This window comes from Carcharodon carcharias, chromosome 1 (assembly GCF_017639515.1).
Source record: "Carcharodon carcharias isolate sCarCar2 chromosome 1, sCarCar2.pri, whole genome shotgun sequence".
Taxonomy (NCBI): Eukaryota; Metazoa; Chordata; class Chondrichthyes; order Lamniformes; family Lamnidae; genus Carcharodon; species Carcharodon carcharias.
The window spans coordinates 176,108,551-176,133,617 of NC_054467.1; the positions used below are offsets into that span (position 1 = coordinate 176,108,551).

Genomic DNA, 25,067 nt, shown 5'->3' on the forward strand with positions numbered 1-25,067 from the left:
CCCTGGGTTTGGAGAGGCGCTATGCGCCCAGGTCCGCTAGTGTCGGTGAGGCTGGGGTGCCACGGCCAGGTATGTATGGCCAACAGTGACGTCAGCATTGTTCTCCCAACAGCCATAGCACTGCTGAATGTTAATTGATTTAATTTTGCAACATGGCTTGACCATTGCTTATGGAAGGATGAGCGCATAATGATCCGGGGGACAGGGATGGACTTTGTCATTGGCTCCACGTTAAGTGATCCACTGTCCTTGTTCTTCCTTTCAGCATCATCAGAGCAGGGCTGGGAGGAGGAGCAGCAGAGGCCCCCTCTCACGCCTGAGGGGCCCAAGGTCTCACCAGCGTCACACCATCTCTGCGAGGCAGGCACCAGCGCAGATACTAGCACCTCGGTGGGAATTCGAACATTGGCTAGTGTCCTGGGGCACAGTGGTGAGGGCACTTCACAGTCACTGGAGGAGCTGGCAGAGACAGAGAGTGCCCATGGTGCCAGCAGTCAGAGGACTGCAGGGGACCAGGCACATGCTCAGTCGGCACCTGATAATGTCCCTCTGGAGTCATCCGCAACGCAGCAGGGGCAGGAAATGCGGCCAGGTGTGTGGGAGCATCTGGAGGAGATAAAAGAGGCTATGCTTGGCTTGGTCTCCGTGTTGGAGGAGTCTACGTGGATGATCACCGAAGCAATGAGCCACGTGTCCGAACGCCATGCATCCTCCATGGAGAGAGCAGCGACTCTCGTGGAGAAGCTCCTCCAGGAGACCCATCAGGGCTTCCTGGGGATGCACTCTGACCTGCAAGCCCTCACTTCGGCATTGACCTAGCTGGCCAGGGCCAGTGTGGGAGATGGTCTGGGCATCAAGTTTCCCAGTTCACTCCGAGCAATGGGGCAGCACCAAGCTGCAACATCCAGAAACAAAAATATAAGGCACCTTAGGCACACCACGGGTTTTTCACTGGTGCTTTTTTGTTGGCCCGAGATGAGATCCTTATGATTTGTTCTGATTTGTAACACTATTGTCTTTTTTTTTTTTGCATAACTTTGTTTGCTTGACATATTAAATTCAGATATGTTTCCATTGCTGAGGGCCCCTCTTTTCTTCTGCATGTGGATGGTTTCCAAAACTGTAATGAGTGCTTGGTTGGACATTCAGCTTTATTAACAAGGCCCTTAGTTACTGTTCCTAACCTGGCAGATTTTGCACTTAGGTGTCGAGTATGCAGCCGACAGCCCAGGCTTGTCCTGGAGGTCCATCTGTAGTGTGCTAGCTGAACGTTTGTTGAATTAAAGCCTCTCGGGTGTCCCTGCCTCCCTGGAGTATGTCTGGGTCAGCATCTATACCCTCAGAATTTCCCTGTGCATGCTCATCCTCGGACTCAATGCTGGACTCATTGTGTGCAGCTGCAGCCACAGTGCTGACGTCTTCATCATCCACTGCGTCCCCCCTTTCCAGCACAAGATCATGGAGAACACAGCAAGCAACCACAATCACCACCACACGATCTGGGGGGGTCCTGGAGTGCGCCCCCTGAGTGGTCCAGGCATCAGAAGCGCATGGTTCTGTCCACCACAATCCTTGTGGAGGCGTGGCTCCTATTGTATCGCTGCGCAGCTTCTGTTCTTGGATGGCGGAGAGGCGTCATGAGCCACCTTCTGAGGGGCTAGCCCTTGTCACCCAGCAGCCATCCATCAAGCCGAGCCGGAGCACTGAAGAGCCCTGGAACCTGGGAGTGTCTGAGGTTGTAGGCGTCGTGGGAGCTGCCTGGGTACCTTGCACAAATTTGCAGAATCAGCATCCTGTGATCGCACACTATCTGCACGTTCATGGAGTGGAAGCCCTTCCTGTTGATGAAGGCACCGGGCTCACCTGCTGGCGCGTTGATGGTCACATGTGTACAGTCTATTGCACCCTGGATGCGGGTGAAGTCTCTGGCAAGGCCTCTGGCTACTGTGTCTGGCTGGCCTGGTCCCAGCGGTAGTGGATGAAAGTCAATGCACAGCTGAACAGAGCGTCAGTAACCTGCTTGACACAAGTGTGGACAGCTGATTCGGAGACACTGCAAAGATCAACCACCAACCCTTGGAAGGAGCCAGAGGCATAAACGTTGAGGGCAGCTGTGACCTTCAGAGCCACTGGCATGGGGTATCCACCCACACAGTTAAGGGAGATCTCAGGTCCAATCATTTGACAGATATTGTTGACTGTCTCCCTTGAGAGACGGAGCCTCCTTCAGCACTGCACCTCAGACATATTGAGGTAGTTGCTTCGTCGCCTGTAAACCCTGGCAGCAGGATAATGGCATCTTTCAGCCCCTTCCACCTTGGACTACCTCTTGGGCCCTGCACCCCTTGTACCTGCGCCTGTCCTCCCAAAGGTGGCTCCCCTGGAGGCTGAATGTGCATTCCTGGCCTCCTCCCCCTTCTAGCCCTCCCTTCCTCCTCAGAGGAGGTGCCTCCAGTGGAGAGTTCAGCTCCCTTTCCCAAGCTAAGGGAAGGCTTCCTGAAACCTGAAGGTCCAGAAAATATTCCTCACTGCAGAGTGCTGACCTGAAGGTTGAGTTCAGACAAAGCAGCTGGAATGCACATTCTACAGTTTTGAAGTACTGCAGATCACAGGCAAATTTCAATAACTTTGAAAAATAAATATTTGACAGTGCACAGTCATGACCCCAGTGAGACCTCTTATCCCGCCAGTGGATGAGGTTTATACAAATCTCTTCTACCCGCCTGCCCGTTGTGCCCTTGTGCCAACCCAAAGATTGCACAGGCACTGAAAAAACGGCCTTAAGTCAAGGGCCTCAAGAAGCCTATTAATTAATGGCAGATGCGCATTGGACATCATTGTGCGCCTGCCCAGCGAAATATCGCAATGGCATGCAGTGAAGTCGGGATGCTCGCCTGATGTCACCGCACCTCATTTTACGCGCAGACGTGTGGGGCCCGCATCCACACGCCTACAGGAAAATTCTGCCCCTAAGATCTGTGTCCTTTGGTTGTCCCAGTGTACTAGCCAACACTTGTTTCTCAATCAACATCGCTAAAACAAATTGCCTGCTCATTTGTCTCATTACGGTTGTGCAACAAATTAACTGTTGTGTTTCCTCCATTGTAACAGTGACTATACTTGAAAAAAGTACTTGTTGTTTGTAAAGTATTTTGATGCACTCTGAAGTGCATTGTAAATGCAAGTTCCTTAATAAGTCCCAAAATTGTAAAACTCCGTTTAAGATGTCTCATTTGACTGATGCCCAGAGTAGAGAATTGATTGCAGAGGTGATCTCCGCACCCCATTTGTGGTCCCAACAGGCAACACTCTAAAATACTAAGTGATTAATATTCTTTCTTTGAAACAGCATGTGCTGAAATTGGATTGCATTAGCTGCATATGGTCTGTAGTGGTCGCGCTAATGGAGTAGTAATACGGTGGCTTGGACAAATTATCCAGAGAACAAGTTCAAAACCACTGTGGCAGTTTGAGAATTGAACTTTAGTTTTAGAAAGCTAAAATCAGTAAAAGTAACTATGACAAAAACAGAATTACCTGGAAAAACTCAGCAGGTCTGGCAGCATCGGCGGAGAAGAAAAGAGTTGACGTTTCGAGTCCTCATGACCCTTCAACAGAACTGAGTGAATATTAGGAGAGGGGTGAAATATAAGCTGGTTTAAGGTGGGGTGGGGGGGTGGAAGAGAAGTGGGAGGGGGGTGTGGTTGTAGGGACAAGCAAGCAGGGATAGGAGCAGATAATCAAAAGATGTCACAGACAAAAGAACAAAGGTGTTGAAGGTGGTGATATTATCTAAACGAATGTGCTAATTAAGAATGGATGGCAGGACACTCGAGGTACAGCTCTAGTGGGGGTGGGGTGGAAAGACTAACAGGGCACAAAAGGTATAGATTTAAAAATAATGGAGATAGATGGGAAAAGAAAAATCTATATAAATTATTGGAAAAAACAAAAAGGAGGGGGAAGAAACGGAAAGGGGATGGGGATGGAGGAGGGAGTTCAAGATCTAAAGTTGTTGAATTCAATATTCAGTCCGGAAGGCTGTAAAGTGCCTAGTTGGAAGATGAGGTGCTGTTCCTCCAGTTTCAGTTGGGCTTCACTGGAACAATGCAGCAGGCCAACGACAGACATGTGGGCAAGAGAGCAGGGTGGAGTGTTAAAATGGCAAGCGACAGGGAGGTTTGGGTCTTTCTTGCGGACAGACCAAAGGTGTTCTACAAAGCGGTTGCCCAGTTTACGTTTGGTCTCTCCAATGTAGAGGAGACCACATTGGGAGCAATGAATGCAGTAGACTAAGTTAGGGGAAATGCAAGTGAAATGCTGCTTCACTTGAAAGGAGTGTTTGGGCCCTTGGATGGTGAGGAGAAAGGAAGTGAAGGGGCAGGTGTTGCATCTTTTGCATGGGCATGGGGAGGTGCCATACATGGGGGTTGAGGAGTAGGGGGTGATGGAGGAGTGGACCAGGGTGTCCCGGAGGGAACAATCCCTATGGAATGCCGCCGGGGGGGTGAAAGGAAGATGTGTTTGGTGGTGGCGTCATGCTGGAGTTGGCAGAAATGGCGGAGAATGATCCTTTGAATGTGGAGGCTGGTGGGATGATAAGTGAGGACAAGGGGGACCCTATCATGCTTCTGGGAGGGAGGAGAAGCCGTGAGAGCGGATGCGCAGGAGGTGGGCCGGACACGGTTGAGGGCCCTGTCAACCACCGTGGTGGAAAACCTCAGTTAACGAAGAAGGAGGACATGTCAGAGGAACTGTTTTTGAAGGTAGCACCATCAGAACAGATGCAACGGAGGCGATGGAACTGAGAGAATGGGATGGAGCCCTTACAGGAAGCGGGGTGTGAGGAGCTGTAGTCGAGGTAGCTGTGAGAGTCGGTAGGCTTGTAATGGATATTGGTGGACAGTCTATCACCAGAAATTGAGACAGAGTGGTCAAGGAAGGGAAGGGAAGTGTCAGAGATGGACCATGTGAAAATGATGGAGGAGCGGAGATTGGAAGCAAAATTAATAAATTTTTCCAGGTCTCGACGAGAGCATGAAGCAGCACCGAAGTAATCATCGATGTACCGGAGAAAGAGTTGTGGGAGGGGGCTGGAGTAGGACTGCAACAAGGAATGTTCCACATACCCCATAAAGAGACAGGCATAGCTGGGCCCCATGCGGGTACCCATAGCCACACCTTTTATTTGGAGGAAGTGAGAGGAGTTGAAGGAGAAATTGTTCAGTGTGAGAACAAGTTCAGCCAGACGGAGGAGAGTAGTGGTGGATGGGGATTGTTCAGGCCTCTGTTCGAGGAAGAAGCTAAGGGCCCTCAGACCATCCTGGTGGGGGATGGAGGTGTAGAGGGATTGGAAGTCCATGGTGAAGAGGAAGCGGTTGGGGCCAGGGAACTGGAAATTGTTGATATAACGTAAGGTGTCAGAGGAATCACGGATGTAGGTGGGAAGGGACTGGACAAGGGGAGAGAGAAGGGAGTCAAGATAACGAGAAATGAGTTCCATGGGGCAGGAACAGGCTGACACGATCGGTCTGCCGGGACAGTCCTGTTTGTGGATTTTGGGTAGGAGGTAGAAGCAAGCCGTCTGAGGTTGGGCGACTATCAGGTTGGAAGCTGTGGGAGGAAGATCTCCAGAGGAGATGAGGTCATTGACAATCCTGGAAACAATAGCTTGATGTTCAGTAGTGGGGTCATGGTCCAGGGAGAGGTAGGAGGAAGTGTCTGCGAGTTGACGCTCAGCCTCCGCGAGGTAGAGGTCAGTGCGCCAGACAACAACAGCACCACCCTTGTCAGCAGGTTTGATGACAAGTTGGGGTTGGACCTGAGAGAATGGAGTGCAGTAAGCTCAGAGAGAGACAGATTAGAATGGGTGAGAGGGGCAGAGAAATTGAGACAACTAATGTCACACCGACAGTTCTCAATGAAAAGATCAAGAGAAGATAAGAATCCAGGGGGAGGGGTCCAGGTGGCGGGAGAATACTGGAGGTGGGTAAAAGGATCCGTTGAACGGGGAGAGGACTCCTGCCCAAAGAAGTGAACACGGAGGCAAAGACGGCGGAAGAAGAGGTCAGCATCGTGCCGAGCCCGAAATTCATTGAGATGAGGGCGTAAGGGTATGAAACTAAGTCCTTTGCTGAGCACTGAACATTCAGCGTCGGAGAGGGGAAGGTCAGGGGGTATAGTGAATACACTGCCGGGGCTGGGATTGGAAGATGGGGTGGGGACGGAGGGATAGGCAGGGGTGGAAGGTCCTAGATGGGTGTTGGTGTCAATGAGCTGCTGGAGCTTGCGTTCCTTAGCACTTGAGAGAAAGAGAAAAAGTTTCTTGTTGAGGCGTTGGATGGGACGAAGAATAAAATGAAACTGGGAGCATGAAAAAGGGTGCGGCGGTGCTGCTGGAGGGAGAGGTCGAGTGTGTTCATATGGCGGCACATGGCACTGAGTGTGGATCTCAGAAGTAACTATGATGTTGTTGGATTGTCAAAAAACCCTAACTGGTTCACCAATATCCTTTTGGGAAGGAAACTGCCTTCCATGCCTGCTTTGGTTTATCCTGTGTGCTGGGTATGATCAACTACAAGCAGTTTCCAGTCTCACACCAAGATCGATGGCTCTTAACAGCCCTCTGAAATAGATAGCAAACCATTCAGTTGTATCAGGTACAAGAAGGTCCATCACCATCTACTTAGGCAACTAGAGATGGGTAATAAATTCTGATATTCTCCATGACAGAGATGCTGAGGATGAATGTAAAAAACTTAAGCAAAAAGCATATGAAAAATAAATGAGAGATAATTGAAAGATGTTACAAAAATGAACTATTTAATCCCTCATGTGAGATGTGAAAACATATCTGTGTAATGAGTCACCAGGAAGGGAAGCTTGTGGATAAATTATACAGCTGCTATTTAATTACTGCACATTCAGGACACCAGTGAGCCCTCTTAACCCACCTGTGGATGAGGTTTATACAAATCTCTCCGACCTTATTCCTCCTTAAGGTCAGTGCTGTTTAATTACATGCTTTTTGTTTATGTATAATTTCATTTTTTTCAAAAAAGTCACTACAGTTCTGCAGACCACATGCTGCTAACCCAATCCACTATCAGCCCCTGCTATACAGATAAAGGATATTCATGGTTGTTATTTTATAGGCATACAAGAAAATCAAAAATTACACTGAATCTATACACTGACTTCTTTCCAAGACCATTATTCAATGAGCTTGCATATTCCAAATGTTAATCCATTAAATTGTGCATTACGTATAAACATTGCCCCGGCAGCTATGATGCTGTTAGAAAAAGGTATAAACCCAAAAGCAGAATCAATCCTGATTTCAAAACATCAAAGTGAAGGCAAGACAATAGTTTTGTGATCTTAAAGATCGAACAACTGTCTCAAAAATAAATCAGGCTTCAGCCTAATGATCAGCATAATGTGAACCCTTTCACAAAGCCACTGCAGTGTAAGTCCTTCCAAATATGAAGTACTACTCATAGTTAAAGATGCATGCAACCTACTCATATATACTATTGTTATTAACTTGCAGGAAACATAACTCAAAGAAATAATGAAACGTATTGATAAGGGAAATGTAATGGGTGTAGTGTATATGGTGAGGGTGTGGAAGGGTGGGGAGGGGGAGGGAGGGGAAAGAGGGGATGAGAGAGGGGAAACAGGGGGTGCAGGGAGGGGAAAATGGGTTAGTATTTAGGGCAGGCAGAAGTCTTCACTTGTACACAGGCCATGCCCCACCTGGATTTCTCCATGTGGCATGAAAGTTACCCCCTCCCAGCAGGCTGAAGGCATACCCCCCAGGGTTTACCTGGTGATTTATCTGCATAGCATGGCCTCTGCCAGCTGTTAGTTGAATACCAGCAGTGGTGGGATGAGGCCCTTATATGCCCCTTAAGTGAACATTTATTGGCCTCAGGGCGGGAAGGCCATCCTCATGCATTTCCTTCCTGGACTAAATCAGGGGGAGTTGGGAAGATGTTGGGGTCTCCACCCTACACATTCCCGCTCAATCACACGGGCAACCCCCCCACTCCCCCACCCGAACCCACCACCAGGGAAGCCATTAAATTCTGCCGAATTAATTAAGGTGGGCCCAACTGCCTTTCTTATCCATAATTATTTTGTGATAGGCACTGGAGGGACTAGATTGAAGTTTGCTGAAGCCACTAAAATAACAGACATAGGAAAAGATGAGGAAGAAAATAGAAGGATAGATGCAGGTTACTGCAGTTTGCAAATAGATGGCTGGCGCACCTCAAGCCAAACGTTGGGTTGGGCAAGGATTGGTAATGCACAACTTGCAGCTAGGAACAAAGTGAGGTTTTGAGAATATAAACTGCTTTTAAATATTTGCAATGTTTTACACTGCTAACCTTTGCGCCCCTCGAATCCTTAATTACATATCACTGTATAATCATAAATTAGCTGTATTTTCATTTATAAAATGTGTTTGCTTTTATAAACAGCATTCTAAAAACTCAAGGCACTTACTGTTGGATCAGTTCTATAGCACCATCCAGCTTTGGCATTGTAATCTATAATGTGTGCAGATACATTGGGCATTTTCTCGTAAGCGGGTGGGGGGGCGGGGCCCACTCGCCGACATGTAAAATGACGCATGGTGATGTCGAGCGGAACTCCCAACGTCACCGCACCCCATTTAAATTTTCAGGAAGGCGGGGGCCCAGCAAAATCACCTGTGTGCCCACCAACCTGTCGATGGCCAATTGAGGCCATTGACAGTCATTTAGCTAATTAATGGACCTGCCCGTTCAACCTTAAGGTTGGCGGGCAGGCCAGGAGCCATGGAGGGCATTAGAAAAAGCATGGAACCTCATCTGCGGGTGGGATGAGAATTCATGTAGGTTTTTAAAAATGTAATTAAAGTTTTTTGAAAAGTTATGGACATGTCCCAACTCGTGACAGTGCCACATGAGGGGACATGTCAGGGAATTCTTTTTTTTCTCTATTTTTAATTTTTTTACCGTAGAGACGATCTCCCTGAGGCAGCTCTTTGCCTCAGGGAGATGAGTGCGCTCTTTTGTGAGCACTGTCAGGTTTAGGGATTCCCCCCCGCCCACATAGGGAGTGCATCGTGCTTCCGTGCGGATGTCACACTGGGCAGGCCTTAATTGGCCTGCCCAGGTAAAATGACACCGCACCCCTGATTGGGGGCACCAACTTCACCCCCGACGGGGGGAAAATCCTGCCCATTGTGAAAGTGCTGTTACCTTTAAAGCTGATGAAATACTGGAAAACACATTTTCACTCAACTGTTGTAAATACAAACTGCTCAAACTAAAAATGTCAACACCCACTCAATACTGAATCTTTTGCGTCACATTCAATCTAAACTGAAGCATACGTACCCAAATGTACGTTGTAAACAAACTTCTGATTCACTGAAAAGTTGCCTAAAGCTTCAACCAAAAGGTCTTACCAACTTTTAGAAGTGGTCCATGCAATTTAACTGCCCGAAAATAAATCCAAGTAAAATCAGCAGACATTCTGTAACTCATTTTCATGTCATGATGTGCTGTTGCATGTGGCTAAGTTATTGGAACACAAATGTCTTTAAACTTAATTGCTAACAAGTCTGTGAAGCCACTCAGAAATTGAAATCAAATGGGGAAAATTTGAAGTTACTTTTGCTAGTGTGGATCAAATAAATCTAAAATTGATATTATTTCCAACGTAAAAGGAAATCTGTTGGATGATAGCTGGAACAATTCTGAATACCATTTCTATTCTCTTTAAATACACCTATGTACAATGTCACTTTTCTGTAAGAGCAGAAATCATATTCCAGGCATTCTAGTCCACTTCACCCACTCCTTCTGGGTGATATTCCATGATAACCTTGACATTACACTCAATTGTATCAGGCAAAAATGGTGAAGAATGGATATTGTGTGTTATGTTAAACTATCTAATAGTAAAGCACACTATGCAGTGGTTATTAAAATGGTCCACAAGCTTTTGTCCAATGAATCTGCATAAAGACAGTAATTCTGTTCAACCAGAATAAATATTTATAAATGAATAAACTGGATGCAAATCTAAAAAACCCTCAACTATCCACAGGAAGCAATAGTATGCTCTCTATATTCATTTCAGTTTACAATGTAGTATTCAAATTACTCTCCTGGGAACTTTTGCTTTGAGTTTTAGTTTGTATATTTCCTTTGATGTATTCCTGCCATTCCCTTTCTCTCCATCTGTTGATTTACCAGTTCTGTTATTTTTTCCAATATTAGAGCATTGTAGCAGTTACTAAAAACAAATATAGTTTTAGAATTAGATATACAAAATCATTTTCACTTTGAGTAGGACATAACGGAAATCATTGCCCAAGTGCTTTGAGTATTCAACCATATCCAATGCAAAAGGGCTGTGTACAATACCCAAATTAGCTGTCACAAGGTTTAAAGCAACTCATTTTACTGTAGTCTCACATTCCCTCAACTCAGAGATTAGGTTTATTACTTTATGTCAAACTTTCCAGTCAATAATTAAATTCTTCATTCAATTTGAACATCCAGGCTGTTTTTACAATGGCTGTGTTGCTGGGATATCATTCATATATCTGTCAATCATCCATGATGTTGCTCACAGTGAATCAGAGAACACACCAAAGGGTCTTTGATGTTGGATACCAAATGGCTGTGCTACTGGCTATTGGGAAGACTGACACACTTTCAGGTTCAGGGTAAACTAATATTTTCTTGCTGAGCTACGGGCACCAAAAAGGCACCTCGATGTATTCTGCTCTTCCTTGGTAAGAATTCCTGTGCGATTGTTGCTCTTGTATCATGGAGGGCTCATTTAACAGCATTGGCAGTCATAAGATCTGGAGGTAGTTGGAATATATCTCAAGGATGGTTCTGGAATCTAAGGTCAATTAAGAAATGAGGTCCTAAGGCCCAGGAACATTTGGGGTATTCTAGGGATCAGAGAACACAGAATGCAGTCCAGGGAATTGTGGGCATTGGGAAAAGGAGAACGGGAGGGGGGCCTTTGTGTCCATCAAAACTAGAAAGGGGATTTGGGAACATGGGGTGGTAACTGGAATCTATTACTATTGGCACAGCTAGGCCTTGTTGTAAGGTTGGTTGGTGTCTCACTAAGAGGTCTGGAGTCTTTTATGGTTAAACATAAACCATTTATTGGTAACCCACAACTATCCAAGGTACTGCCATGCATATGTGCTGACTCCATGCCGGTTCCTTCTGGACTCCGCTCTACAGCCTAGAGTCTGGGGTCAGACTCAGTCTGACAGTCATGTCTACCATCACGTGACTCTCTACATCATGTCACGGGTGGTACTGTTCTCTAGTCCCACGTTAACCCTTGCTCTGCCAAACCCTTATACTATATGGGAAACATACAGAGGCCTAGGAGAGGGGGAAGGGGGGCTTTTGTGTCCATCAAAATTGGAAATGGGATTTGGGAAAGTGGGGATTGTGGTAACTGGAATTATTAGTATTGGGACAACTAGACCTCACAACCCTGTGAGAGCAAGGAATCCAGGGCAATGAGAACCAAACTGCACTTGGCTCTTGTTGAAGAATTAGGAACCATATTCTATCACATTCCTACATATAAACATACAAACAAGCGGAAAAAGTAGGCCATTCGGCCCCTTGAGCCCACTCCTCCATTTAATAAGATCATGATCTGGTAGTAACCTCAAATCTGCATTCCGCCTACCCCCAATAACCTTTCACCCCCTTGTTTACCAAGAATGTATCCACCTCTGCCTTAAAAATATCCAAAGACTCGACTTCCACCACCTTTTGAGGAAGAAAATTCCAAAGACTCATGACCCACTGAGTGAAAAAAATTCACCTCATCTCTGGTTTAAATGGACGACCCCTTGTTTTTAAACAGTGACCCCTAGATCTAGATTCTTCCACAAGAGGAAACATCCTTTCCACATCCATCCTATCAAGATCCCTCAGGATCTTATATGTTTCAATCAAGTCACCTCTTACTCTTCTAAACTCTAGCGGATACAAGCCTAGCCTGTGCAGCCTTTCCTCATACCAACATCCTCTCACAACCTGTTCACACATTTGTTTGTGCTGACAGCCACCACCTTCCAATGATTTCCCTATCACTGGAGGGGTTCCTGTCTTTACATTCCTTCCTTAAATGCACTTAGTGAGCGTGCCAACTTACTGGTTTTAATAAACGTAAGTTTTCATAAACATTCAAATTATACTGTCATACATTCAAAAGTTGATTATTTTTTCAGTTTTCAAGTTTTGTAATTTTTAAAAATTCCCTTAAGTCCCCAAAGTCATATGAGAGAATAAATTTTACCCAGGAATTTTCAGCCATGGAGGGATGTGACTAAATAAAAACAGAAAATGCTGGGACCCTGGAGGGAGAAACAGAATTAACGTTGGACGTCGGTGACTTTTCATCAGAACTTGGACCACATTCAATCAACAGAATCCCAATTTCTCGAGACTCGTTTTCCTGTTGTGTTTAAATCACTTGGAGAAACAAACCTAGATCCTCTTCAAACTTTGGGAAAAACAAAAGAATTACATTCTTGAAAACATTTTGTTTTCCAACTGTCCACAACCAACTGGCTTCTTGCTAAGCACAGGCAATGTATAAGTCAATGGCTCATAATAGAAAGGAGTTGAACTATAAGCCTTGCCTGAAATAAAGCTTTGAGAATTTAACCTCCAGTTCCTCTTAAAGTCTTTGAGAAGAACAGAAGTTTGCAAACCTTTTGAGGATGAAGATAGAACCCCTTTAATTTAAAAGGCTAATGATAAACATTGGGAAGTTCAGCAAAATGCGGCCTGAATTTTGAAACAGGTGAATGAGCCCAGAAATCGGAAGTCCTGCGCCTGAACACACCATCTCCCATTTTTGTAGGGATGGGAATGGGGTGGGTCACGTTTTGCACAAGCATGTTTCATGGAGGTAGCTGCCTATTTAAAATCAGCAGCTACCTCCACTCATGTGATTTTGGTGAAGGACTTTGCAAGCAGCATTTCACTGCTTAAGCCTTTGAACATTGTAACCTTATGTGATAGACCAGAGAAGGAAGAAGAGTTCCACTACCTCACAAATATGGTCACACCCTTGCTCCTGGTGACCTCAATGTGAGATGGACCTCAGCAATGGCACCCTCATTATCTCTGGTAAGAACGTCCTTCATTATGTTAACATTCTTATTGAGTTCTGTAGTGTACAAACACACACCAAGACATCTACAAATATATGTACATATTTTGATAAAGTGCTCAGGTGTGATACTTACAATGTGAAAAGTGTAACCAGATGAACTCATTAGTGCTCTAGGTGAGACGTCAGCCTACGCTCACACATACTCCTACGACGTGCGCCGCCCCCCACCCCGGCTCTGTGTTGCCTTGGAGGAGGTGGAGGCAGGCTGTTCACATCTCAGTCTATGCAATGAGGAGTATGTTGGCTGGCCTCATCGTGCAGGCGCCCATTGGGAACCTCCTTCAGACTACAGCCTCTGCATCTCTGCATGGGCAGCTGTGGTCACTGGAACCTATGCAGCAGATGAGAGCTCTGGCGGTGGGACTGAGGAGGTGGAAGCTGAGAAGCTGTCGGTATCTTTACCCTCCTCAGTGATCTGCACAGCCCTGGGTTGGTCCTCAGGTGGGGTTGATGGGATTGGCTGCTGGTGCGTAGCTGTCGCCCATTCCAGCAACTGCTGTGCCAACAGTGCGACCCTCCTGTTCAGGGTACACAGCTCCTCATTTATTCTATGGATGTCAGTGTCATACTCAGAGTGGATTGATCCAGGCTACTGAGGGAGGCAGTGCACCCTTTCATGTCCAAGACGCTGCTCTTGCATCCACTCCAAGTGTTGCTGCTTGTGTCTCTCTATGAGATTGGCCAACCTCTCAGGGTTAGAGTTCATGCAGTTGAGCCCCAGGGACAATGTGGAGCTCATGACGGTGATGGATTCCTCCATTAGCAGTCCGAGAGCTCCCACTGCCTCAGGGAACTCGGTCGGATGTCCACACATCTACCCTTGATTTCTGAGGCTCCATGTTCCTGCCTATTGGAGCATCATCGTGACTTTCCTCCCCCCTCTGAGGGGCAATGAGCACAGATGTCTCTGACTCCCTCTCCTGTACTCTAGTGGGGTGCCCTTCACGCTGTGCCACCCTACACATCCTTCCGATGCGCTGGTCTCTGTTTCTGGGTTGGTGGAGTGTGGGCTAGTCAAATGTGACACTGTCTCCTCAGGCATTTCTTCCTCTTGTTCCCCGAGGTATGATCTGGCCAGGGGAGGTGAGGGAATGGAGCTAGGACCTGTGTGAGATATGAAAGGAGTTATTTAGTTATAGCACTTCACTATGTAAGCAGGCTCTGATCCATGCCATTACTTTTAAGCATGCTCGCACTGCCATTATGACACAATAACCCATCCTTGCCCTCAGTCTCATGCCATATTCTTCTTATGCTGTGATGTGACATCATACCCTCCATCATCACCACCATATGCCAAGGTGATTTTAACACTGCCTTTATCACCTGACACTGGTTATTCACCGTCACCAACAGACAGCTGCTCCGGCACCCTGGCTACTTCCATGGCCACCTGTTCCACCACTTTAATTAGTATCGGCCAGGCGGAATCACCCCGAGTCTGGGCCATCTCTTTGGTGTTCTTCACTCTCTTCAACTGCAGAGATAACCTGAATTTATGGTAGCCTGAAATATAGTGCACAAGGGATATTGCTCTTCATTGTGCCTGAGCATCACAGTACTCATTCACATCAGTTCTATGCGCTCCTACATGAGTATCTTACACATACAAACCTCAATGCTGTAGCAGAGGAATGTGCAAGGCCTCACATATTAGCTACTCACCTTGCTGGAACGCAGGAGGTCATTGAACCTTTTGCAGTCTTATATCCAAGATCTCTGCTGCTCTCCTGCTGCGCTCACCACAGCCACAATTTGAATGCAAGCCTTCTTGGTGGCTGGCAGGTGGACTACACTGGCCAGCAGGGCACAGGACTGCTCTCCTCCTCTGGAACACTTCAAAATTTGCAGGTCCTGATCTGAGAAGTGTGGAGCAGCTGGATGCATCCCTTCCCCAACATCTCCTTTGTGTGACATTCTAACATTACAAGTGTAAGGTGAAAAGTGTTGTGAACCATTCAGGTTACAATGCTCTATTTACTTCTATGTGCTTACACGCACTAACCATTTTCACCATATCATCAATGATTACTGGTAAGGTTTGGTGGAGAAAATGGCTTTGCACAAATGCTTGGTGCCATGGATATTGTGGCTGTGACTCTAAGGTAGCATGCTGTGCTCTGTGACCACTGACAGCCCTATTGGCTTCCTCACTCTTAGTCAAACTGTTGTGCCAGGACAGTGTGCAGATGTGAGGGGCCTGGTCAAGGCTCAACTGTGTGGGCACAGATGGGATAGATGGGTAGCAAGAGGGCAAGCAGGTAGAATAATGACCATGGCACTGTACGTTATTCATCCACTGAGGCATGGCAACTAACTACATTACTGTGAAATATCTTTAGCAGGTAGGTGCCAAGACGATGCCATCTCATTGGTTGTGTCTTGTGAATCCACTCCGTGACTTCAGTGTTTCAGTACAGTACGCTGTGAATAGGCAGCAACAATGACAGTTTTTTTTCCCAGGGAAAGCCCACGATGGGACATCTAAACCAGGACTAACAGTGGTACAATATTTACAGAGTTCCCACTCACCCGACAAGTCAATGACGTTTCCTATGAAGCACAGGACCATCACCTTCCAGCCTCTCAAACCTTTCTGAAGGTCCACTTTTTATCTGCACCCGAGTTGCCCAACCCACACTGGGCCCATCTCCAACCCCACACTACTTTTGGGGTCACCTGTTTCCTAAACGGCTGACCTCTCCCATCCCTCCCACCCCCACCACAGGCCGAAAATCAGACATTCGAGGCCACATTTATAGAAGTTGGTTTTGCGGAGGTGGGAATTCTCCCAACTGCGTCAGTGCTTCCTTTCCTAAACAGCATTATTCTCTCAGTACTGACCCTCCGACACTGGAACATTCCTTCAGTACCGCCTCCCTGACATTCCCTCAATACTGACCCCCTGACTTGCTCACAGCACTGAAGCTGAACATACTCCCACAATTTCTATATTATACACAACTCAGTCTCCATCAGAGGCCCAGCAGAAATTGCAAAGTTTCTTGAAAGACTAGTTTGAATCAGAATTCCTGTGTTTTCCAATTCACCCCACAGCACACGTTTAGACAATCCCACTAGAGGGGGTCAAAAATACGTTTCTGCGCATTTCAAGAAGTTTAATCTAGAAGGAATACCCTTTCTTTCCTATTGATCACTGCTTTATTTCCCCATCAGATTATGCAAGGATCTCTGTCCTTTTATTCTGTTTTCTACTTTCCACACATCTCTCCTTATTTTGTCCATTTCCAAACTCAACAGTCTTGGTTTTACTGGGTCCCTGATGTCCAGTGTGTTGCATTTGCTGTGTTGCTAAGGAGGGTATGTTGAACTTGTATAAGACACTAGTTCAGCCTCAGCTAGAGTATTGCATCCAGCTCTGGGTGCCGCACTTTGGAAAGGATGTGAAGGCATTGAACAGAGTGCAGAAAAGATCCACAAGAATGGTTCCAGGGATGAGAAACTTCAGTTCTGAAGATGGATTGGAGAAATTAGGACTGTTCTCCTTGGAGGAGAGAAGGCGAGAGGAGATTTGATAGAGGTGTTCAAAATCATAAGGAGTCTGGACAAAGTAGTTAGGGAGAAACTGCTCCCACTCATGGATCAAGAGGGCTCAGATTTAAAGTAATTTGCAAAACAAGCAAAAGCAATTTAAGGGAAAACATTGAGAGCCTGGAATGCGCTACCTGAGGGTGCAGTTGAGATCAGTTCATTCGAGGCTTTCAAGAGGGAATTGGATTATTATCTTAAAAGGAAGAATGTGCAGAGTTACGGGGAGAAGACGGAAGAATGGCACTGTGATTTGCTCATACAGAGAGCCAGTGCAGACATGATGGGCCAAATGGCCTCCTTCTGTGTGGTAGCCATTCCATAATTCTGTAAAATGGCTAAAAGCAAGAGTCATCTTTCTCTTTGTGATGTGAACATGGGTGTGATATTTCAAAGTTAATGATGTGCTGCCCCCTAATGGTACATGTTAAAGAACTGTCAGTCAGGCAGGCAGGCAGTCAGTGTAAAACCGCTTCCAATTAGAAATCACTTTCTTAGCTTATTTTCAAAATATTGATGTGGCATTTTAAAGTAATTGTCTGAAATAAACGCTCAACTCTCCCTGCATTTTCTGAAAAATGACTTCTTTCAAATCTTTTTGTTCAGTGACCCGTTGTTCTAACTATTCTTCAATAGAATCCTGTACATCTTATTTAGCGGAAAATTAAGACAGGGGAGAAATGAAAGAGCTTGCCAAATTGTCTGAAAGTAAACAAGGAGCATGGACATCAAAGTTAAACTGTTTTCAATAAAGAAACAGCTAGATAATAGTGATTTTTCCTTTGACTTCAATGCTCTAGATTAGACCAAAGTCTGAAATAGCTCCTACTGAAGGCAACTAAGTCATTATTGTTCACACACAAGGGGCGGAATGCCCTCCACTGAGGCAAGTTTAGTGGCAGGGTGGGGGGGTGGGGGAATCGAATTGGATGGGAGGGTGGCGGGTCGCAACTGATCCCAACTTAAGGCACTCATCCCACCACCACTGGTATTCACCCAATGGCAGGCAGGCTCACCTGTGGCCTGGATCCCTCAGCCTCGGATGGGTGCATTACCAGCAACTGCCACTGCTCCCACAGTGGTGCTGCCGAGCAATGCACAGCTGCTGGCCTCTGATTGGCCAGCAGCTCTCACAGGCGGGATTTCCACCCCAGGGTCCTCGATCCCAGAGAAGTGGCTAAGAGGCACTTAAGATGACAGGCTTTCCCAAAAGGAGGTGATTCGGGTCTGGTTCTCTAGCAGGCAGGCCACATCACCTCCATTAAATACCGCACAGGCTGTACCTTTAACCTTATTTAGCTGAATGCCTAAAAACGGATCCAGAGACCTGAGATGGGACATATAAAAAAATGAGGCCATACAGTTCCTCGAGCCTGTTCCACTGCTCATAGAGATCATGGCCGAACTGTATCTTAACTCCATCCACCCACCTTGGCTCCACATCTCTTAATACCCTTGGCTAGAAAACATCTCAGAATTAATTGGGTTAGCATCTGCTCCTTTTTGTGAGAGAAGGTTGCACACTTTATGTAAAGAAGTGTTTCCTGAACTCTCTCCTGAATAACCTGGCTTGACTTTAAGATTATGCCCCCCGCCAATGGAAAATGCTTCTCTCTACACTATCAACTCCTTTAAAAATCCTAAAAATCTCAAGCAAATCACCCATTATTTTTCTATGATCCAAGGAAAACAAGCCTTGTTTATGGAACCACTGCTCACAATCTAACATAGAGCCCAGGTAACATTCTGGTGAATCTGCATTACACTCCTCCCAAGGTTGCTATGTCCTTTCTATGGTGCAGTGTCCAAAACCGTACACAGTTCCTCAGTATAAGCAGTAGTATGTATAGCTGTAATAAAACTTCCTTCCTTTTATATTCTAGCCCTATCATTATAAAGGTGACATTTCATTGCCATTTTTGATTAGATTACTACATTTTAGTGATCGGTATAAACGGAGTCCCAAATCTCTTTAGAACTCCACTGTTCCTAGCTTTTCACAATTTACGAAATACTCAGATCGATGCTCTTTTTAGCCCAAAATAGATGACCTGACAGTTACCAACGTAGAAATCCATCTACCTCAATTTTTCCCACTTGATTAATCTATCAATGTCTCTTTCTAATCTTATGCTCCTGGTTACACTACTTACTATGCCACCAATCTTTCTGCCATTGACAAATTTGGATATATGGGTGTTGTGTTATCTAAGTCATTAATAAGTACAATGAGCTCTTAAGGTCCCAGCACAGATCACTGCATAACACCACTGGCCACTTCTTTCCAATTCAAGTACATACTGATTATCCCTATTCTCTATCTTCTCCTGCTTCAGCAATCTCCTATCTAGGTCGATAATTTGCCTTCAGTTCCCTGAGCTATCATTTTGGAAAACAGTATTTTGTGTGAAACCTTCATGAATGCTTCTGGAAGTCCATATAAACTACATTCATACACAATCTCCTGTCTCAAAAAAAATTAGGTTGGTTATATATGACCTACACTTTAAATATCCATGTTGGCTGTCTCCATTCAGCTCAAATTTTTCTAAGTGCTTAATTATAAATTCCAATAATCTTCCCACAACAAATGTTAGACCAACAGGTCTATAATTCCTGGTATCCTGATATCCTGGTTTCTCTCTCTCATCTTCTTCTTTAAATAATGGAGTTACCTTTGCAATTTTCCAATCTAAAAACACAATTCCTGATAGGGAGAACTTTGTAAGACTATGGCTGAAGTATCTTCAAATTCCTCACCTATTACTTGGAGCTGATGGTGGCACCATGAACATCAGCAGCAGGGGCAGTGGTGTTCCACAGTATGGTGTCAACATTTGTAGATGATACCAAAATAAGAGGTGTAGTTAATTCTTTAGAAGATCAAAGAAAACTATAAAAGGATATTTTCAAGATGGGGCAAGTGCTAAAAAACGGGAGATGAAATATAATGTCAATAAACGTTATGTGATATATTTTAGTTAACCAAAAACAGTAATTATATTCCGAATGGAAGCAAACCTGGTGCTGTGGGAGAGCAGAGGCACTTAAGAATACTGGTTCATAGGGCTTTAGGTTGATTAGACCACTAAAAAAGCTAATGGAATACTAGATGTTATCCCAAGAGGTACAGAACATAAAAGTAAGAAGTAAAGATAAGCCTATATAAAATTGTAATAAAACTTTAGCAACAGCATTGTGTGCAGTATTGGACTCCACACCATATTTGGAATTTTACAGGCAGTACAATGCAGATTCACTGGGATGTTGTCTGGTATGAGGAAATAGCATTACAAATATGAAGAAAGAACTGGGATTTTTTTCATTGGAATAATGCAGATTACGGGTCAATGGCACAATGGGGCTGGTTAGATAGAAGTAAACTGTTTCCAGTAACTTGAAGGTTCAAAAATAAGGAGCCAAGACTCAAGATCAATTGTAAGATATATAGAATAGAGCTGTGAGGTTGTGGAATTCACTTCTAGAATTAATAGTTGAGATAGAAACTATGGGCACAATTTCACCCATAGGGCAGGCTCGGCAGGGCAGACGGGGATGGTCGGGAAGCCGACTGCCACCTGCAATCAGGGCCAGAAGGCAATTTCATGCTGGTAGCCAATTAAGGATCGCCCAGTGTGAAACGCAAGTGGCAGCGCTCAGCGCTGCCTGCGCGGGTAGGGAGAGGGCAGCGAGCAGGGCGAGCACGAACTTCACACATGCACGCAAGTGTGCACTTCATAACCTCCCTGAGGCACAGAGCTACCTCAAAGAGATGAAGAGTTATAAGAAAAAAGAGTAAAGAAAATAAAAAATGAGCAGAGACATGTTATTAAGTTTTAAAATTTTTATTTTATTTTTACTTGCTTTAGGAAACCTCATTCCACCCATAGATGAGGTTTCCTAAAAAGTGCAAAGGCCGTTTGGCCTTTTCCTCTGCCCATAGGGTTGGATGGACAATGAAAAACTCAACTTAATTGATAATTTAATGGCCTTAACAGGCCTTTTAATAGTCGTCGGGAGGGTTGCCGACTCTGGTACATGCCCACCAAACAAAACATCGCGCGTCTGCGCATTGACGTCAGGAAGCTTGCCCAATGTCAACATGCATCATTTTATGCTCGAGCGGGCTGGGCATATGCCCGCCCACCAAGCTAAAAGTTTTGCCCTATGTAACTATTCACAGCTAGATTAGATAAGTGCATGGAGAAAAGGCAGGGTGGATGAAGGGATATGGAAATTGGGTTGATAAATACGAATGGAACTATTAACACCCTCTTGGCCAAGTTACACTGAATAGCCTGTTTCTGAGTTGTAACTTCGAAGTATTTCTTTATTTTTCCTTTAACGTAACTGCCTGCCTATCATTTCCTTTTCCTGCTGTTCATGATCTGCTCCATTACAAGGTTAAACTATGGTTAGGACTCACTGATAGAAGATGGACAGCGAAAGATTGCTAATAATCAGTTTGCAAAATATTCTTCATTGCATAGCTGTGAAATAATGGCAGGAAATTTTACCCAGGTGAGAGGATGGTGATCACAGAACTTCTTCTGAGGATCAGTTCTCACTTTTCAACAGGTGATTGCCAACTTCTTGGGAGTCAGTTACACCTGCCTTGCACTTCCCTCAATTTCAGCCGCACTCCCCTGTTGTCATTCTTCAGCACATGCATGGAAACATCTTGTAAATTATGACCTTGAAACTCTGATGGAGAACAAGAGGAGAAGGAACACCAACACCAGCAACAGCCTCAGTTACATCACCCTCTACAGGGCAGAGGGGATCAACACAGATCTAGCTCCAAGGAGGTGAGACCCCTCCAACACATGGTCTGTAAGCAGTGGATCAGCACTCTCTTCACATGTCTAAGTACCAGTGCCACTAGAGGCTCAGGATTTCATGGCAGGTCATTGTTGACACCAGCAGCCCCCTGAAACAAGACTTCCTTCCCACTGGAGGACCATCCTACCCGGGTTTCTGACAGTTCCCCACAGTTGTGTGCTCTCTTCTCCTGAAAGGAGAGAAGGTAGAGAGTTATGAGTATCAGAAATGGCTTGCATGGAGAGGAAGGAAGAACAACATTTGTGGAGGGAGACTGTACATTATGGGAATGAGAGGGCAATAGGATGCAGGGGAGTGCGAGTGTTGTCTGCTCAGATAGTGATGTGAGGAGGTGCATAGGAAGAAAGGAATGAATAGAGTTGCAAAGTGAAAGCAAAGTACTGTGGATGCTGGAAATCTGAAACAAAAACAAAAATTGCTGGAAAAGCTCAGCAGGTCTGACAGCATCTGTGGAGAGAAAGACAAAGTTAACGTTTCGAGTCCGTATGACTCTTCTTCATTCTGAAGAGTTGGAAGGTATGTTATTCTGAAGCGCATTGTGCAGGGGAATGCTGGGAAAATGTTATGCCACTCATCTTTCTCTCCCTCCTGAGGCCTTGGATTCTCGTGGTTCACTGCCTCCAGATTGGAGGAAGCACACATTTGGTGCTGACTTTCTTGACCACTTCCATCATGTCTGCTTCATTGGAGAGGATGCCCTCTTTCTCCCATCTTTGGGAAAAGTCACCTTATTGTGGCCTTTCAGATCCCCCCAACAGGATCTCTGGGTAAAAGTGAGAGACTGGGGAGTGGCCTACTTAGGTCTCCTCTCCAGTCCTGTGTTGCTGCAGCTTCAGGAACCCACATCTTGTTGAGCCTTTCTAATTCCCACCAGGGTTCCTTTAATTAGAAATCTTCCTTTGACAGGTTGGGTGCATCATCACACCATCCTTTCTGATTGGTCAGGAAACCTAGGAGCACATGTTAATGTCGTGTTCAGTTACAGAGTCAAAGCTGCAGATCCCAATGGATTCCCAATCTGCTATGGATCCAGTCATTTAGGCCGGGACTATCAATTCCTCCCGCTGTTTCTTATTATTTGATAATATATGCTGATGTTTCAAACAAAGCTTTTGGATTTTAATGCCTGTTACCTCAAACACTTCCTGGTTTGGCAGGACATGCAGGTGACCTACCATTTTTCCTGGTCAGGTGCAATTCTAGCAAAAAATGATAAAAATTTGTTCATGTAATATAAGCATCATGGGCTAGGCCAGCATTTATTGCCCATCCTTAACTGTCCTTGAGAAGATGGTGGCAGCTGCCTTCTTGAACCGCTGCTGTCCATATGGTGTAGGTACACCCATGTTGCTGTTAGGGGGAGAGTTCCAAGATTTTGACCCAACGGCAGTGAATGTAAATCTTTCTATAGCCTCCAGATTGTAAATCACATTCTAATATTTACCCTGCTACTGTAAAATACTCAAACCAATTTAAATTTTGAGTGATTTTGAAAACGTCTGAAATAAATTGTTTGAGGACAATAGTTGTACATAAATTCTACTTTGAAACCAATATGTAAGTTGTACGTACGAACTGAGTAACTTGGCATGGTTCAGGTGGCCGCCTAAAGTGGGCTGTGTTTCTGTTCTGGATGTGAATCGTGATGTTGAAGGGAGAAAGCTTGGCTCTACACCTGGAATGCAAAAAGTGATACTTCAATACAAGAATAAGTTTATATTATGTAACTTTAGGAGTACCGAGCTAGGCAATCTTTTCTATTTAGCTTTTACAAAGATTCTAAATGAGTTTCCGTCATAATATAGGTTATTAAATATGTAAACTGGAAAACTTTGATTCAAAGGAAAGAATTGAATATAGAACAGGAATGGAGGCAGCAGGAAGATTAAAACAGTCCTTATCAAATTGAGAAATTGGAAATCCATTTTCATTTTCTGATAAACCCTTTTTCTTCCATGAAAACCATGACCACTAATTTATTAATTTGTAGAACATCAATTTAGTGAAGGCAAGTAACAGAAGAAAAATTCCAAAAAAGATTTGACTCTAGCCTCATTAAAACTAGACAGTTATTGGAAATACCTCTGTGTTAAAATGGTGGTGATTTTACATGCATCATGGTATCATTCATGGAGGAGGGCTAATGTTCTTATGTTCTTATGTCACCTGTGCCATACAGCAAGGATAAAACCATTATCATGTCCACTCAAGTACAGCATGGACATATCATCAGATTACTCATCCAAAAGCAAAATACTGCGGATGCTGAGAAACTGAAATGGAAACAAAAATTGCTGGAATTACTCAGCAGGTCAGGCAGCATCTGCGGAGAGAAACAGAGTTAACATTTCTGGAAAAAATGACATACATTCAATATGTCTAAACCCAGAGGCAAACACAATCAGAATGAAACCGGGCCTGCTGCTTTATCGACTGCGGTGTCAGATACTGCAGCTAGTAACAACATGGCGGTTTACCACGCTGAATTTAATTCTGTCAGCACACTTGCTGACTTATAGAACACTATTTTTGCTGAATTTGCTGGACTCTATTCGGAACTGCGTTCCTTTGTTGCTATTCTACAAGCTTCTGTTGTTACTCTACAAGCCTCTCTTACCTCCTTCAATCAAAGGTTGCAGGATGTTAAACAATCAGCTACTGACTTCAATGACAGAATTGCGTCTCTGGAGGCTCGCTGCACCCAGCTGGAAATTGAAAATACTAAATTGCTGACGAAGGTGAATGACCTGAAGAATTGCAGGTGAAAACAAAATTTAAGGATTGTCTTGGTGCCCAAGGGTACGGAACAGGGAAACTCTACAACTTTTACTGAGGCAATTCTTTTGGAGGTTTTCAGCAAGGAGAGTTTTGATTCACCGCAGGTAGTGGATCGAGCCCATCGCTCTCTGGCGTCATGGCTGCAGCATGGCGAGTCCCCAAGGCCGATAATACTAAGACTGCATCACTATGAGTGAAGGAGCAAATTATGCATCTGTCTAGAGAAAAGGGTCAACTATACTTATGAGGACGCAAGGTATTCATCTACCCTGACCTCAGCGTGGATCAAGCCCAACGTCATGGAGAATACAAATCTCTTAAAGCCCAACTTCATGAAGCTAGACTTAAATATGGCCTTCTCCACCCTGCTCACCTGTGTGTAACTTTCAACGGAGTGAGTAAGATTTTCAACACGCAAGAAGCTTCAACCTTTTTCAAGGACACAATTGTATCTTCTCTTAATAAGTCATAGCATGACTTCACCCAGGACAAAATGGTATTCAATGGTTAATTAGGTAACCATGCATGATGGATCTGTTTTACGATAAGTTTTGTTGGTTATACCAATGTCTTTCTATCTAATGTCCAAACTGCACAATCGCGGCAAGTTTTACATAAATCCTATGGATGTTTATTTTTTACTTTTTACCACATGTGCAATTCAATTC

At 44.8% G+C, this 25,067-nt stretch overlaps 1 protein-coding gene across 1 annotated transcript in view; it reads right to left on the reverse strand.

The window, feature by feature from the left end:
* Window positions 1–25,067, reverse strand: part of LOC121281877 — a 169,962-nt gene that overhangs the window by 38,409 nt on the left and 106,486 nt on the right. The window contains exon 4 of the mRNA XM_041194982.1: window positions 23,194–23,296. Within this exon, the coding sequence (XP_041050916.1) occupies window positions 23,194–23,296 (103 nt within the window). The remainder of the gene's footprint in view (window positions 1–23,193; window positions 23,297–25,067) is intronic.